The sequence below is a fragment of the Muscardinus avellanarius genome (assembly GCF_963383645.1).
Source record: "Muscardinus avellanarius genome assembly, chromosome: 16".
NCBI classification, from domain to species: domain Eukaryota; kingdom Metazoa; phylum Chordata; class Mammalia; order Rodentia; family Gliridae; genus Muscardinus; species Muscardinus avellanarius.
In genome coordinates, this window is record NC_137802.1 from 32,474,255 (window position 1) to 32,490,772 (window position 16,518).

The following is a 16,518-nucleotide window of genomic DNA, read 5'->3' on the forward strand; positions in this document are numbered from 1 at the left end:
AGTTATAGAAAGCCAGGCATGATAGCATATGCCCATAATCTCAGCTACTCAGGAGTTAGAGGCAGGAGGATCACAAGTTCAAGGCCAGCCTGGGAAACTTAGTGAGACCCTGTCTCAAACTAAAAAATAAAAATGGTTGGGGATATTGCCCACTGGTAACTCTCCTGGGTTCAAAACCCCCTCTTTCCCCCCAAAAGCTATAGAAATTCAGGTGATTAATTATTAAGGGACTCCTAGAAAGCAAGGATGTCAAAAGGGATTGGGCTTCTCCCTGGTTGCCGTGGACAAAGCAATGGGTCTGAAAGAGAGCAGCCGAATTCAGCTGTCCATCAATGGGGCTCAATCTCTACTCAGGCCTGCAGAGCTGGTTTCTGGGCATCATCTCACATTCCGATCACATATTCGTGGCTTCTAAAAATCTGCCCCAGCCTGCACCAGAGTCTGGGATCACGCGTGCCTCACCGCCCTTCCCCCAGAGCCTGGCAATGTCCTCCTCTCTTGCCTCTAACCCCTTACCTGGGCTGGCTCCCTCAGTGGGCAGGCCTGGGTGGGACAGTCAGAGGGCCAACCTGTGGTTTGCCAAGGCCCACAAGGGCTGGTTATAAAGAGGAAACCCATGGAGCCCTGCGCCTTCCTGCACAAGAAGGGCAAGTTGAGGCAGCACCTGTGACCCTCACCTTCGCACCCTCCTAGATTACTCCTAGTGACGGAGGCCCCTCCCTCACGACCAAGTGTCCGCATGCTTTCATTGGTTGGTCACGTGACCCAGGGTTTATGTGATGCTTATGGATAACTAACATGAATCAAATGGTTCCAGATTTGATGGACAAGTACTAGGGGGAAAAAATCAAAAACTTAAAATCAAGTCAAATGCTCCTGAAACTTTGATTTAAATCCAGTCTCCTTTTGTTTATCCTTTATATTTCGGTGATATCAAAAGATTATGATATCATTTTAATGCAATCTGAGGCAGCCCAGAATTATACAGTTAATTGCACACATGTCTAATTACAGTTGTTAATCAATCTACAACTCAGGCAGAAGACCTGGTGTTGAAGTCATGGTTTGTGGGGCATGGTGTTGCACACCTGTAATCCCAGTACTTGAGAGGCTGAGACAGAAGGATCACAGGTTCGAGGACCACCTCAGCAATGTAGTGAGACTCCCAGCAAGCTAGCAAGATGCTTTTTCAAAAGCAAAAATTAAAAAATAAAAAAGGTCTAGTGTGGAGCTTGGAGGTAGAATCCCCCTGGGTTCAATTCCCAGTACTATAAAGACAGACAGACAGACAGACGAGAGAATATGAATAAATAAGCATGTGCTTGGCCAGATACTTCATGCTGGCCAACCACTTAGACCTTTTTTATTTAAAATCATTGCCACATATGGCTAAGGGTCACTTGTTACGCCCAGACACCTGTTTGGTTTTGTTTTTACTCAGGTGGACCAAGGTGTTCCCAAGCACCACTGTATACCAGGCACTGTGCAAGGCTGTTGATGTACTTGGCAGTTTAAACGTGATATCTTCTAATCCTGCAACAACTATCACCCCTATTCTACAGATGAGGAAACTGAAGCCAAGTAACTTGACTAAGGAGTCAGGGTTCTACCACATTGTACTAGTTTCCCAAACATAATCACCACCCTAGGGAAATGGGAGCTATGGCATGGGACAGAGGCTAGGTATGAGCCTGTGTATGAACTTAATTCTTATCTTCCTTCTGTCTCTCCAGTGTATGCACACAAGCAGGAACCCCCCCAGTATTCCCATACCTCCCGGTTTCCTTCTGCGATGGTGGTCACAGATACCAGCAGCATCAGTACACTCACCAACATGTCTTCCAGTAAACAGGTAATGCCAGCAGGACGGGACAAGCTTGGGGGTGGCATGACTAAGGGCATTGCTGTGCCAAAGGTGTGGTGAGTGTGGACTGTGGATTCAGCTGTAGTACTTTTTTTTTACAGTCTGGGGATGGAACCCAGAGGCATCCTACCTCTGTGCTATAGCCTCAGTCCTATTTTTTATTCTTTATTTTGAAACAGGGTCTCACTGAGTTGCAAAGAACCTCACTAAGTAGCTGAAGCTGTCCATGAACCGCGGTCCTCCTGTCTCAGCCTCCCAAATGCTGGGATTACAAGCATGTGCCACCACACCCAGCTAGCCATAGTTTTTTTGAGGCTCCCTTCCAAGGCTCCTTTAGTTATATGCTAGGAGAATCTCTGAGGTCACAGGGCAGAGAAGATGGGCCACAGGGGCTTACTGCTCCCCAATGAGAGCACCAAACAAGGAATGAAGTTTGCTAAATTGCTAGAGATGAGATTACACAGAGGCATTAGGCATGGAGACTGAACAGTCCACAAGAATGATTGATGGCCCATGGAAAGGGTATTTCCGCAAAGAGCTCAGGAGATGGTCAGACTATCCACTGAGTTTCATGCTTTGCAGGTGGTCAGTGGAGAAAGTGAATGGTGAGTCAGGGGCCCTCAGGCTGATTCTCCCAATCCAGGATCTGTGCTTGGCCGGGATGCTGTAAACTCCAGGGAATGACTTAATTCTGACATCTCATGGGGACTCCCCATTAGACAGAATGACCTTTCCAGGAGTCTGCTTTCACTTGGTATTTTATCGAGAAACTTAGAACAACTTCCTGGTGCACTAAAAGTGGGGCGTCCAGAGACCTCGTGGTCATTTGAGCTGATGAGTGGTCGCTACCCTCTCGCAGAGGTGATGGACTAGTCAAGGCAGGCAGCCAGCGGCAAGGTTCATCGCAGCTCAGACAGCTGGACTGTCCCAGGACAGTGAGAGGCAGAAAACAGGACGTGATATCTGAACACAGACAGACAATGATTCCAGATTAACACAATAAGACCATTTAGTAGCCGGGGTCTGTGCAGTATGGGAACTGTTTGGTCCTTATCGATTACTAGATAAGGAGGTGACAGCCTTGAACTTCATGCCAGAGGCGCTCAGCAGAATTCGGTCTAGTTGATGGTTTTGTTTCCATCTGAGCCCTGCAAATCACCTCCGTGGGCTTCTGAGCAGAGTTTTGCATGGGCTCTGGAGTCTTCCCTTTGCCCATCTTCTTCCAGCCCTAGAGCATAGTAGAGCAGGTGCATGGGTTCTGTTCTTGGTTCCTCCATTTTCTTGGTGAACTTGATTTCTCTGTACCTTCATTTTTTCATCTTCAAATTGTCGTTGTGACATCTTGTTCCGAGGGTTCGGCGGGGTCTCGTAGATTAAGTGCCTGGTATACTTTGGGTGCTGAAATGTACTCGGGACCTGGGCAACCAAGCCCTGGAGTTAGGGGTTGAGATTAGGTGTGTGAGACCCACTCTGTCACTCTTCTCTCACCTAACAGAAGATTAGAGGACATCCTCACCCCGTACCACCCAGCCCACTGCCCTGCCCATTGACTCCCGCACGATTTCCCACTCTGTAGTGATCAAGAAAAACATTTATCTGTGCTCGCAAATCTCAGTCAGGTGGGCAGCCAGGCACAGCAGCTCTCCTTGGGAATACCTTCCCCTTTGAAAAGTTTATCAATCCATCTGCCGCTTGGCCAGCCCTAGACAGGACCGTGATTAATTATTCCTGTCTTTCCCAAGTTGACTTTGATGCTTGCTTGTTGAAACGAGTCCTCTGAATTCAGGAAATGGTCTCTTAATGAAAATGTTTCAAGATGCTCCCTGAGATGCTGCCCCTAGCCCCCAAGTGGCTTCTCCCCTCCACTGGACACAGGGGCCAACCAACCTTAAAGCTGAGTGGTAAGCTGCTCTCCAGATCAACAGTGAATTTGTCTCTGTCCCCAGACATTTCAGGAGACTGATTTCCACAACAGTGAAGATGATTATTACACATAGAAGGGATTTAAAAAAAAAAAAACTCATGTAGCAATTTATAGTTTATACCCCTGGTGAACACTATTGCATCATTTCCTTTTTATTGCAGTCTTCTAAGTTCAAAGAAATAAACTGAAGCTCAGAGATAGTGACCTGCCCAATGTCGCACCAATGATAAATTCTTGAGTTTAACCTCCAGATTTTGGTCTTTGACTCCACTGGTCTTTGGTCCTGGATTCTTTCCACCTAAACAACACTTGCCTTCCAATCCCCAGCCTGAAAACTTCCGCGGTAATCGCTGCTGATCTTGTCTTTAGTTGTCAGGACCCAGAGGAAAACTTAAGCCTACGTACTAAGTTTCAGTCAATCAGAGAACTTTCTTTCAATCAATCAGAGGAGGCAAAGGACTGGGAAAGGCAAAATAAAGTAAACTGAGGGCACAGGTGCCTCCTCCGGACTGTGGAAGGTATCCAAGGTGAAGACAATTTATACAAACTCAGTTCCTAAGGCAAAGCGTCACAAGTGAGTTCCCACAGAGACCTGGTAGCAATTCTGCTTTTTCTTTGTTTTAAAGTATTGTTTTTGAAGAGAGATTTCAAAACCATTGCTAGGTATAAAGGTCATATGAGGTGAGGGGAGAGAAATATTCCTTGGTCAGATATGTAAGAGAAACTGCTGCGTCCAAGTTCAATACCCGTGGGCAGGCTTCTCGGAACATTTCATGTGCTGCTGTGTCTGCAGAAGTGGGCAGCTGTGTCCCCATGCTCAGGTGTCAGGAACACATCCTAGGCGGTGGCAGAGGCAGGTACAGTGGTAGGAGAAGTGGAGAGACTTGAGGTAATCCCGGCTTGCATCTGCCTCTGCTCTGTGACCTTGGGCAGTTAACTCCCTGCTGGGAGATTCGGTTTCTTCATGTAAAAATTGCAAAAATCCTACCCCCATCTCACAAAATATTCAGACACCTGAGTTTCTGGAATATAGGAAAGTCCTCAAAATGAGAGCTCCCTCCCTCTTCCTTCTGTCTGTCTGTGGTCCTTTATAAGTATCTGCCCCTCCGCCAGTTCTTTCAATGTTTAACTCAGTGCTTGGTCTACTTGTGGTCAAAGGAGCTCTGACAGTAACATTTTTCAAGGTTAGGACATCTCTCAAGCACATATTTTGGCCTCAGCTCCAGATCCCTGCTTCCCATTCCCCTGCTCCCTTCCCCCACCTCCCAGGAAAAGAGCAAATAATTTAGGGGCTGCTCAAAGCACCCAAGGCCTTTGTGTTTAGTTAAATAACTAGACAGTAGTAGATGTTCAGTAAGTATGTATGGAGAGGATGGATGGATGGATGGATGGATGGATGGATGGATGGATGGATTCAGGAATCATTTGTTTTAGTACTTTCCATTTTCCAGGCAGCCATCCAGGCCTATCTTACCTTGTCTGGCTAATCTTCTTACTCATCCTACAAGATAGAAATATTTTTATGCCTGATTAATAGAGCAGAAAACTGGGGTTCTCAGATGGGAAGGGATGTGGACAAGCTCACACCAATGATAAATTCTAGAACTGGACTTTCAGACTGAATTCAGTTTTTTTCACTCCAAATCCATTAAATAACATTCACCTTGCAATAGCCATTTTTTTTAACACCCATAATAGTGACCCAAGTTTAGGCAGGTATAAGGCTAACACCAGCCTATGAACTTGTATCTGTCTGACCCCATTACTTCCTGTTGTCAAGACAAACATGCCCCGGGGGCTTCAGAGTCACGGTTCAGGGACTTTCTTAAGGCCAAGAATCCTCCTGAAGCTACTACCACCTGTCCTTGTATAGGCTTCCCCCTCCTCAGCAACTCTTGGGTACTGGCAAGCTGGGTTCTGAGTGGGTTTGTACCTGAGCTATGCATATCAATGTCCCACAGGCTGGAAACAAGACCACAGCAAGCGCTGACCTTGGTTAGAACAAGTGTGGGCAGGCCATAACGCCGACTCTTGTTTCCACAACTTTCTCTCCCCGCTGCTTGACTTCCTAGTTTATAGGAAGGTCAAGAGAGGCCCCCAGAGAAGTCACTAGCCAGCGGTGCTGACAAGAAGGGGTGGGCAGGCTCTTCATAAATTCCACGCAGCTGCACTCTCCCTCCCAACCTTCTTCACCAGTGGTGGGGCAGAATGGTCTCTTGCTTAGGGCACCCACCTGGGAGTCATGTGGATTCGGGCTCAAGATTCCACTACTGTCTACCTGTGTGGTCTCAGGGAAATGTGTCAGCCTCTCTGGGCCTCGCTTGTCAAATTAGGATAATGAGACCCCTTTCCTGATATCATGAAAAGGACTAATTGCAAGAAGACTTGTAAAACATGTCACTCCATGCTTGGCCCAGAGGAAATGCTCACTTCCTGGAAGCTGGGTCACACTTGGCTGCCGCTGCTGGCACCCAACAGTGTCTCCAGAGCTAAGGAAGGAGGCTTTTAAATGGCCCTCATTTAGCCAGGCATGGTGACGGCGCACGCTTGTAATCCCAGCATTCGGGAGGCTGAGACCTGGAGGATTGTGGTTCGCGGACAGCCTCAGCTACTTAGTGAGGCCCTCTGCAATTCAGTGAGACCCAGTTTCAAAATAAAGAATAAAAAATAGGGCAGGGGGTGTAGCTCGGAGGTTGAATGCCCCTGGGTTCCATCCCCAGACCTGCAAAAAAAAATAAAAAATAAAAAATGGCCCTCGTTTCCCCCATTGCCCCACTGAAGGTAGAAGGAGATGATATAATGGCTAAGAGTACAAGCTTTGCTGTTGTGAGACTCTGGGCAAGTTACTTATAATATTTAGGCCATATTCCCCTCATCTGTAAAATTGAAATTATTATCTTCACTTAATCTCACATGAGTTAGAGGTAGGAGTTATCTGTGCTCACCATCTCCCCTTTCTCAGCCTCGATCCTCTCTTGAGACCTTTTGGACTGGCTTTGTCCCCAGGTGTCATGGCCACCTTCATGCTGCTAAATCCGGTAGTTACATTTCAGTATCTTTGTTGTTTGTTTGTTTGGTTGGTTGGTTTTGGTGGTTTGTTTTTGGTTGCAGAGGGCCTCACTAAGTAGCTGAGGCTGTCCACGAACCACGATCCTCCTGTCTCATGGTGGTTTTGGGGTTCCTGGAAGCCATTCTACCTCCAGCTACACTCCCAGACCTATTTTATATTTTCTTATTTGGAAACAGGGTCTCTTAAGCCAGCACAGCTGGCTTCAAACCTGCACGATCCTCCTGTCTCTGCCTCCCAAGCATGGGGATTACAAGCGTGCGCCACCACACCCAGCACATTTCAATATCTTTGACACAGCCAGTCGCTCACTCGTTTTTCTCTTGGCGGTGAGTGTGTGTGTGTGTGTGTGTGTGTGTGTGTGTGTGTGTGTGTGGTGTTACTAGAGATTGAACCCAAGGGCATTCTACCTCCAAGCCCCTTTTTATTTTTATTTTGAAACAAGGTCTAAGTAGCTACATTGTCCTTGAATCTGCAATCTTCCTGTCTTAGCCTCCCAAGTACTGGGACAACAGGCGCTTGCCACCCACCACCCTCGGCTTTCCTTTGGCTTTTAGGACAACATCATGAACAGTACTCCTCCTCCAGCAGGTGACTCATCTTCCGAATGCTCCTGTGTCGGAGGGCCAGGGGTTAATTTGGCCTCTTCTCATCCATGCCCACTCCTGAGTGTTCTCCGACCCTGCAACTTGAGATCAAGCATGCACACTGACAGCTCCTAGAATCAGTCCTGCCCATGGCAGGAACATTGACAAGTCTTCAACAGGGATGTGTACGTGCCTCATATATCCAATATGCCTTTCAAAATAAACATACCTAGTTGAGCGTGGTGGCGCACGCTTGTAATCCCAGCATTTGGGAGGCTGAGACAGGAGGATCGCAGTTTGCAGACAGCCTCAGCTACTTAGTGAGGCCCTCTGCAACTCAGTGAGACCTGTTTCAAAATAAGGAATAAAGCCGGGCGTGGTGGCACACGCTTATAATCCCAATACTTGGGAGGCTGAGACAGGAGGATTGCATAAGTTCAAAGCCAGCCTCAGCTACTTAGGCTCTCAGCAACTTAGTGAGATCCTGTTTCAAAATAAAATATAAAATAGGTCTGGGAGTGTAGCCTGGAGGTAGAAGGTTCCTGGGTTCCATCCTCAGCACTGCAAAAAAAAAAGGAATAAAAAATACGGCTGATGGTGTAGCTCAGTGATAGAATGCCCCTGAGTTCCATCCCCAGCGCCACACACACAAAAAAAAACATACCTGCAGGGCATGGTAGTGCACACCTGTTATCCCTGTACTTGGGAGGCTAAGACAGGAGGGTTTCAAGTTCAAGGCCAGCCTTAGCAACTTATTGAGACCTGTTTCAAAATATAAAATAAAAAAAGGGCTGGGAATGTAGCTCAGAGGTAGAATGCCCCTGGATTCAATTCCCAGCACCAAAAGAAAAGGACATATGTAAAATAGGAACTCTCTTTTTGCCCTAATTTTGCCCTACCCAAATTACTTTCTACTTAGGCTTTTTCATTTCCAAAACATGGCACCATCTGTTTACATGAGACACCTGAGAGTACTCTTGAGTCTTCTCTTCCTACTGAGTGAAACCTTCAGCAACTTTGCGAGACCCTGTTTCAAAACAAAAAATCAAAAGGTCTGGGGTTGTAGCTCAAAGGGAGAATGCCCTTGGTTCAATCCCTAGTATCAAGAAAAGAAAGAAGAAAAAAAAAAAAAAAAGGAGAGACCAAGTATGTTCCTCCCCAATAGCTTTCCATTACAACCAACCTAAAATGGAGAGGTAGGAGGCCCCGTGTGACAGGCCACTGCCGATGTCCCCATGCTTCCCTCGCTCGCTCACCCTCCACGGTTGAGTGCCATCCCATGCCAAGTCGTGGCCGCTGTCCTCGTCTGCCCATGACACTCCTGTACGTCTTATGTGTTTGTTCCTTCATTTCATTCAGCTCAGAAGTCCCCAACCCAAAGAGGCCACTGATCCCCCTCCCTAAATTATTTTCTTTTCCTGCAAGTCTCCCTAATCTCCTCCCATGCTTATTTATCTACCAAGTGCTCATCTCCAGCCTGGTGTGGTGGCACATGCCTGTGATCCCAGTTCTTGGGAGGCTGAAACAGGAGAATCGCAGGATCCAGGCCAGCCTTGGCAACCTAGTGAGGCCCTCTGCAACTTGGGGAGACCCTGTTTGAAAGGGCTCTGAGAGTAGCTCAGAGGCAGAAAAGAATGCCTCTGAGTTCAATCCCCAGTGAAACACACACACACTATCTCTCTCTCTCTCTCTCTCTCTCTCTCTCTCTCTCTCTCTCTCTCTCCCAAAAAGTCATTTATATAGGTAATATGTACCATTGTTTACTTGTTCATTGTTCAAAACTCTCACTGGAATGTAGACTTGCAAAGCTAAGGGCCCACCTTGCTCACAGCTGCACCCCTGTGCCTGAACAGCAGGGCAGACACCCCACGACCTGTTAGGCGAATGATGACAACCACCTGCCCCAAAGAGCTGGTGGGAGAATTGCTATTATTTTACGACATTGAGGATAAAACCTAGGGCCTCGAGCATGCCAAGTGAGCATTCTTCCAATGAGCTACACCCCCTGCCCATGACGGAAGAAAGAATTGTAGTGATGTGTATAAAGCCCGGAGCACGTTGCCGGGTGCGCAGTAGGACCTCAGTACACGTCAGCTGTCACCATTCTGTAACAGACGCTCTCGCGATGAGAACCACGACGACCACACTTTTCCAATGGGGGTGACTCAGGGGCCTCTGAGCCAGGCCCCCCATGGGCTGGGTGTGCTGGGCCCCTGGTTCTAAGGGACGACAGTGCACCCATTATCAGATGTTTGTGTTTAGACTCTGAAGGGGGCAAATAACTCTAGTTCCTTTGACAACATTTAGGGCTCTGCCACCATTTTATTATGTGAGCAAACATTTGATAGCTGGGAAGCCCATCCCTAATGACAGGTCATAGAATCTCGCTGGCGTCTCCTTATCTGCCCCTCTTGTTTGCTCTTCTGTTGAAACCTGCAAGGTCACAAGCCATTTTCTCTCTCCTCGGCCTGAAATCTGAAAATTGGCAAAGGGTTGATAGTGAGAAGTAAAGAGCCTCGAGCATGGGGGTGGGCAGAGAGGACGAGGAGGCGAAGGGATCGCGGGACCCTGGCCAAGTCCTCAAGAATGTAGGAGGGACAGAAAGCTGTCTCCTTACACAAGTGCACAGCTCACACCTACACGTAGGAGCCCCCAGGAGCAGCACGGATGGAGGAGCTCTGTGCAGAAGTGTTAAGGATAACTGTGCCAAGCACCATTCAAGGACTTCATTACGTATCCACCCATCCAATCCCACCTATAGTATTTTATTTAGTTGTGTTTTTTGTTGTTGTTGTTGTTTGCGATGCTGGGGATGGAACCCAGGGGCACTCTATCTCCAAGCTACACCCCCAGCCCTATTTTTTATTCTTTATTTTGAAACAAGGTCTCCCTAAGTTGCAGAGGGCCTCACTAAGTAGCTGAGGCTGGCTGTGAACCTGGATCCTCCTGTCTCAGCCTCCCAAGTACTGGGATTACAAGTGTGCGCCACCACGCTCGGCTTTTACTTTCTTTTTCTTGGTACTGGGGGTTGAACCCAGGAGCATTCTAATTCTTTTTTTCTTTCTTTCTTTCTTTCTTTCTTTCTTTCTTTCTTTCTTCGTTCTTTCTTTCTTTTTTGGTGGTACTGGGGTTCCTGGAAGCCCTTCTACCTCTGGGCTACACTCCCAGACCTATTTTTTATATTTTTTATTTGGAAACAGGGTCTCTTAAGCCAGCGCGACTGGCTTCAAACCTGCGCGATCCTCCTGTCTCCACCTCCCAAGCACGGGGATTACAAGCATGTGCCACCATGCCAGGCAGGAGCATTCTAATTCTAAACAACAACCTCCCACCCCCAGGCTGGGAGCTCACCCCAAAGCTGCGTGAGTCTGGGATTCCACACCCTCCCAGCTCTGAAACTTTGAGTGATCCCCAGCCCACTCTGGGCCTTGTTTTCCTAATCCATTACATGGGCCTAATGGTAACCTTACATAGAGTCATGGCTGGGAGCACTGATGAATGGAGTGATTAGTCTTGGATAGTAGTGGTGGGTATGTATAAATGTTGGTGTGCATGAATGTTGGAGGGGAGTCTGAAAAGAATAAACCACTAAGTCAAAAGATGTCGGCAAAAGTGAAAGGGAGTAGTCGGGAGGCTGAGACAGGCGGATCCCAGGTTGGAGGCCAGCCTCGGCAACTTCGTGAGACCCTGTTTCCAAATAAAATAGGGCTGGGGGTATAGCTCAGAGGTAGAATACCCCTGGGTTCAACCCCAGTATGAAAGAAAGAAAGAAAGAAAGAAAGAAAGAAAGAAAGAAAGAAAGAAAGAAAGAAAGAAAGAAGAGAAGAGCCGGGTGCAGTGGCACATGTTTATAATCCCAGTACTTGAGAAGCTGAGACAGAACGATCGCAGATTGGAGGCCAGTGTATGGTAATTTAGCGAGACCTTGTCCCAAAATAAATTAATAATAATAATAATAATAATAATAATAATAATAGGTCTGGGGGTGTAGCTAAGAAGTAGAATGTCCCTGGGTTACATCCCTAGTAGCACAAAAATATAAAAAGAAAAAAAGAAAGAGAAAAAGAAAAGTGGAAGAGAAGGAAGAAACAGGGAAACCAAAAGAGTCTTCTGGAAGTAAGGACAGTAAGGATGTTCCAGAATAGTCCAAACGAGTGAGGAGGGGTGCTCTGGAGGGAGAGGCTGCCCAGGCGGGGGAGCAGCTCCTTTCAGAGCGTTGCTCCAGCCACTCCAGGGTCTCCTGCCCTGACCCACCCACCAGACAGTGCGGCACCAGCAGCCATCAGCCCTTGGACCTTCCCTCGTCCTCCAACTCTCTTGTCCTGATAGTGCCAGACCTTGCGAGGACGCTTTGCCAGAGCCGCGTTCCTTCCCTGGGGGAGTGTGAGTGAGCGCAAGGCCTTGGCCTCGCCGCTCCCTGAGAGCTGCAGCAGCTGCACAGCCTGGGAAGTTCTGAGAAATGCAGCCCTGTGAGTCAGAATGCAACCAGAATCTACATTTTAACAGGATCTCTGCACTGGCAGGTGCACGCATGTTTGGGAAGCGGTGATCTAGAGCAGCCCTGCTCTTAGAGACACTTCCGTAACAGGCCAAAGCGCCCCCACCCAGCAGCTGCCTTTGCAACCACACTAAGTGCTGGGTAAATACCACGCTCAGTGAAAGGGGAGCCCAGCGTCAGGGTGAGGATCAGCGAGTTAGGACTATTTCAAGGGCCCAGGAATTTCCTCCTGGAAGTGGCCAGGAAAGCGAGCATAAAGGTTTTCCTAAAGAAAGTGAGCTTCAGGACCAACTATAGAACTGAGCGGTCACCACATACCCAGCCCTCCACCCCCAGCTCTTTGCTGGCTTAACTGAGTGTGGGCTCCTCGGAGTAGCCAAGCTAATGGCCCTGCCACACACACACAGCTGAGCCCTCTCTCCTCTCTCCCTGCAGTGTCCACTGCAAGCCTGGTGATGCCCACGGATCACTTACTTTGTGCACAGCAACGAGGACTCTGTTTTCCACACCATCACCCTCTGGGCAGCTGTCACGGAAAAGCCCAGTGACCTGACAAGCAGCCGTGAGAGGTCCCTGCTTACCTGATATCCTGCGGGCACCTCAGACAATCCGCTCTCAGGAGGCGCAGCCCGAAGCCCAGCTTCTCTTCTATGCAGTATTGTCACGATGCCTCTCCCACGACACCAAGTGCTCCTATACGTCCAGGGGTGGACGGCGCCGAACGTGCAAGAGGAAGAGAGGAGGCCCTAGAGCCTACACTGCGATCCTTCGTTGAACAAACTGATGAAAAACTTGAATCTGTTACTGAAATGAGGAGAGGAGGTTGACGCGTGCTACTGAACTGAGCCAAACACATTGTAAATATCGACAGACACCCCTCTCCCCGCCCCCCGGCCCCAATGATCTTGAGATTTCTTTTAAAGAAGTAAATGTGTCCAATGGGTGTAAACTATAAACTACTGTAATTAAGTGCAATTTCCCCTCCACGTCACCTCCTTCTGCTCTGTATATAATACTAAAAGTGTCTATTAGACTGCTTTGTAAAGGTCAGAGTTGAAATTTCAAAAGCAATCGGTCCCCCTCTCTTTCCTACATGGGAAGTGAGCCCCTTCGCCCCTCCCTCGGGCCTGTATGTCCATGGGGATGGCACCCTTTGGACTGACTGCCAACTAATGCCAGTCTCCCAGGGTTAAGGCACACTTCTGGATGCCTGGAGGGTTGGGGGTGTCAGAATGACATCCTGGCTTCCTGCGGGGCTAGCCGTTCAGCCAGTGCACCCCTGAGAAACCCCAGGGCAGGCACACTGCTAATAGCAAAAAAAAAGAAAAAAAGAAAAAGAAAAAAAAGTGGCCATCTCAGGAAGCCTCCCATTAAAACAGTTTATTTTATCACTGCCTGGAGTCTCCTGTTTCTGTCTCTGACACCTCCCCTGCCATGGGTCCACCAAGAACGTCTGGCCTGGTCTCCTTGGGTTTTCCACCGGGGGTCACAGGGTGTGTCCTCTGGGGTATGGAGGGGCAGGTGGCCTGCATTTACTGTCCCATGCCTGGAGTCATCGTGCCAGCTTTCCTGCCGCTGGAAGGGGAGGGTTGGTTCCCTGAGCCAGATCCCACAGATCCTGTGAAGAGATGTGGCTGGAGCAGAAGCCAATGCCCTTGTCTTCCCTGCAGCTTGCAAAGTCACAGAGCCAGTTCTTGGTGAGTGGGGGTCATAGAAACACAAACACTTTAAACCTCATTTGAAGCATTAATCCCAGCCATTCTGCCACCCTGCCTTCCTTCCACCGGGCCGTCAGCACTAGGAGAGTGAGCTCTTGTGGATGGTACCACTTGCCCTGGATCCTCTCTCTGGGTGGGGATGCCAATCAATGCAAACAGTCCAAAAGTGAAAATCCAAAGGCCTGGAGACTCCACTGGCAGGGACTTTGCTGCAGAGAACCCAGCACTGAGCCAGAAGGAAGGAAGGGGACCCCTTTTCTTTTGCTGTCTCCTTTTTGACAGCCCTGTGCTTTTTCTACTTCAAGATGGAGCATATTCTAGGGGAGGTGGAGACAAAGAAACTACCGACCAGACCCTGAACAATGAGTTTTTCAAAATCCCAGTGTAGTGGAAGATGCAATTCTCAGTGAGCTGGGAAAATCTGCTGAATACTCATTATGTTCCTGATTGGGCTGAGTGACCAAGAGAAAGTTCGCAACCAGGCGTGGTGGTGCACACCTGTGATCCAAGTACTTGGGAGTCTGAGACAGGAGCAAAAGACAAGTTTGAAACCAGTCTCAGCAACTTAGTGAGACTGTCAGCAACCTAGTGAGACCCTGTTTCAAAAAATAAAAAGACTAAAAGAAATCAGAATAAGTAAGTAAATAAAATGAAGCTGGGATGTAGTTCAGAGGAAGAAAGGGAGGGAAGAAGGGAGGGAGGGAATGAGGGAAGGAGGGAGAGACAGAGACAGAGACATCCAGTTGGGTGGAGAAAGGCCAAGGAGGACAAGGCCAGGCACTCCATGCAGAGCAGTGACAAGATCCCTCTCACTATTGAGGTGATCCAGGCCAAGCTCCAGGAAGAGCGAGGGAATGTGGGCCTCAAGCCCCAGCCTCAGCTGGCGCCCTCTGTCGGGTCACATTACGTTTGGAACAACAGGCACCTACACTTGACAGATTTTAGAGCTTGCAGTTGTACGACACTGAGAACCCAGAAGGTCGTATTGATCCAAAAGGTCATCTGAGTAGAAGTGGAGGTAGAGGGGAAGGACGGAGGGGTGGGGACAGTCTCTGGGGGCTTCCTAACTGAACCCTATTTTAACCAAAACATGTAGGAAAGTGACCCTGGCAACTGAGAATACCCAGGGAAGTTGGCAGCTTTTTTTTCTTTTTCAGTGCTGGAAATCTAATCCAGAGCCTTACATATGCTAGGCAAGTGCTCTACCGCTGAGCTACCCAGACCCCTAGCAGCTCCTTTCTAAATCAGAGACCCCCCTCCATTAGCTCTAAGTGTGGAAAGGGTACCCACTATGTAGGCGTCCAGGTGGAATTTACCCACTCTGATGATATGGGCCGACATTTTCCAGGGTCTCTCTTTGCACACCGAGCCCAGACTAACAGATGGTTCTGGGTTTTTGTGTTTTGTTTTGTTTTTTGCTGTACTGGGGATGGAACCCAGGGGCATTGTAACTCCGAGATACACCCCCAGCCCTACTTTTTAGTCTTTTTTTTTTTCTTTTTTTTTTTTTTTTGGTGGTACTAGGGTTCCTGGAAGCCCTTCTACCTCCGGGCTACTCTCCCAGACCTATTTTTAAATTTTTATTTGGAAACAGGGTCTCCTAAGCCAGAGCGCACGGCTGGCTTCGAACCCGCGCGATCCTCCTGTCTCTGCCTCCCAAGCACGGGGATTACAAGCGTGAGCCACCACGCGTGGCTTTAGTCTTTTTTTTTTTTTTTTTTTTTTTTTTTTTGGTGGTACAGGGGTTCCTGGAAGCCCATCTATCTCCAGGCTACACTCCCAGACCCATTTTATTTTTGGAAACAGGGTCTCCTAAACCAGCGCGGCTGGCTTCGAACCTGTGCGATCCTCCTGTCTCTGCCTCCCAAGCGCGGGGATTACAAGCGTGCGCCACCACGCCCGGCTTTTTTTAATTTTTGAAACAGGATCTCACTGAGTTGCAAAGGGCCTCACTAAGTAGCTGAGGCTGTCTGCGAACTGTGATCCTCCAGTCTCAGCCTCCCAAATTCTAGAATTACAAGCGTGCACCACCATGCCTGGTTTACAGATGGTTCTGTTTTTACCCGGATCTGCTGTCACATTATTGGAGAGCACTTCATTTTAACATCTGTGGAGAGGAAATGTGGAGAGGAAATGAAAACCTGCCTATGAGCTCTGTTAACCTATTCCATGCCAAACAGTTGTGGGGTATCCCATCCAAAGGCACAGATAACACTGAATTCATGGATGAATTCAGGTAGATAAGAATACAATGCAGATAGTCAGGGAGTCTCCTGGCCCCGCAGTTGGGGGCAATCCTTTGATATCCTCTTTGGAGCCAGAATGCCTTGATTAGATTCAACAACTCCACAGAGGGTCCATAGCTGTGATACCAGCACTTGAGAGGCTACGACAGGAGGATTGCAGGTTTGAGGCCAGCCCCAGGAATTTGGCAAGATTCTCAGCAACTTAATGAGATCCTGTTTCAAAATTTAAAAAGCGGGGATCTGAGGGCATACCTCAGAAGTAGGGTGTCCCTGGGTTCAATCTCCTGTACCACACACACACACACACACACACACACACACACACACACGGTCAACAACTCCACTGTTTAACCTCTCTGGTCCCCATGTAAAATTGGGATGGTAATAATATGTCTACTTTCTAAGGTCATTGGAGGAGTCATAGAGTGCGTGGGCGTGCATAGGCGTGCGTAGGCGTTGAGCACGTGACACTCTGCCTGTCGCAGGGGGGGCAGTGTCCGTGAGGACACTCTCGTCCCAGGGCGCCTCCTCGTGGAGTTTCCTGGATGGATGCTTCCAGATAATCTCATCACTAGTTTGATGCTCAGTAAAGGAAGCTGCCAATAATTAATAAA

At 48.4% G+C, this 16,518-nt stretch overlaps 1 protein-coding gene across 3 annotated transcripts in view; it reads left to right on the forward strand.

The window, feature by feature from the left end:
- Window positions 1–12,488, forward strand: part of HNF1B (HNF1 homeobox B) — a gene marked incomplete at both ends in the record, with an annotated part of 63,687 nt that extends 51,199 nt beyond the window's left edge. For 2 of the 3 annotated variants that reach the window (XM_080713614.1, XM_080713615.1), the window contains one exon: window positions 12,376–12,488. In XM_080713614.1, the coding sequence (XP_080569740.1) occupies window positions 12,376–12,488 (113 nt within the window). Of the gene's footprint in view, window positions 1–1,733; window positions 1,853–12,375 lie in introns of all 3 variants that reach the window. The other variant, XM_080713613.1, reaches the window with a different exon arrangement.
- Window positions 12,489–16,518: the final 4,030 nt, after the last annotated feature.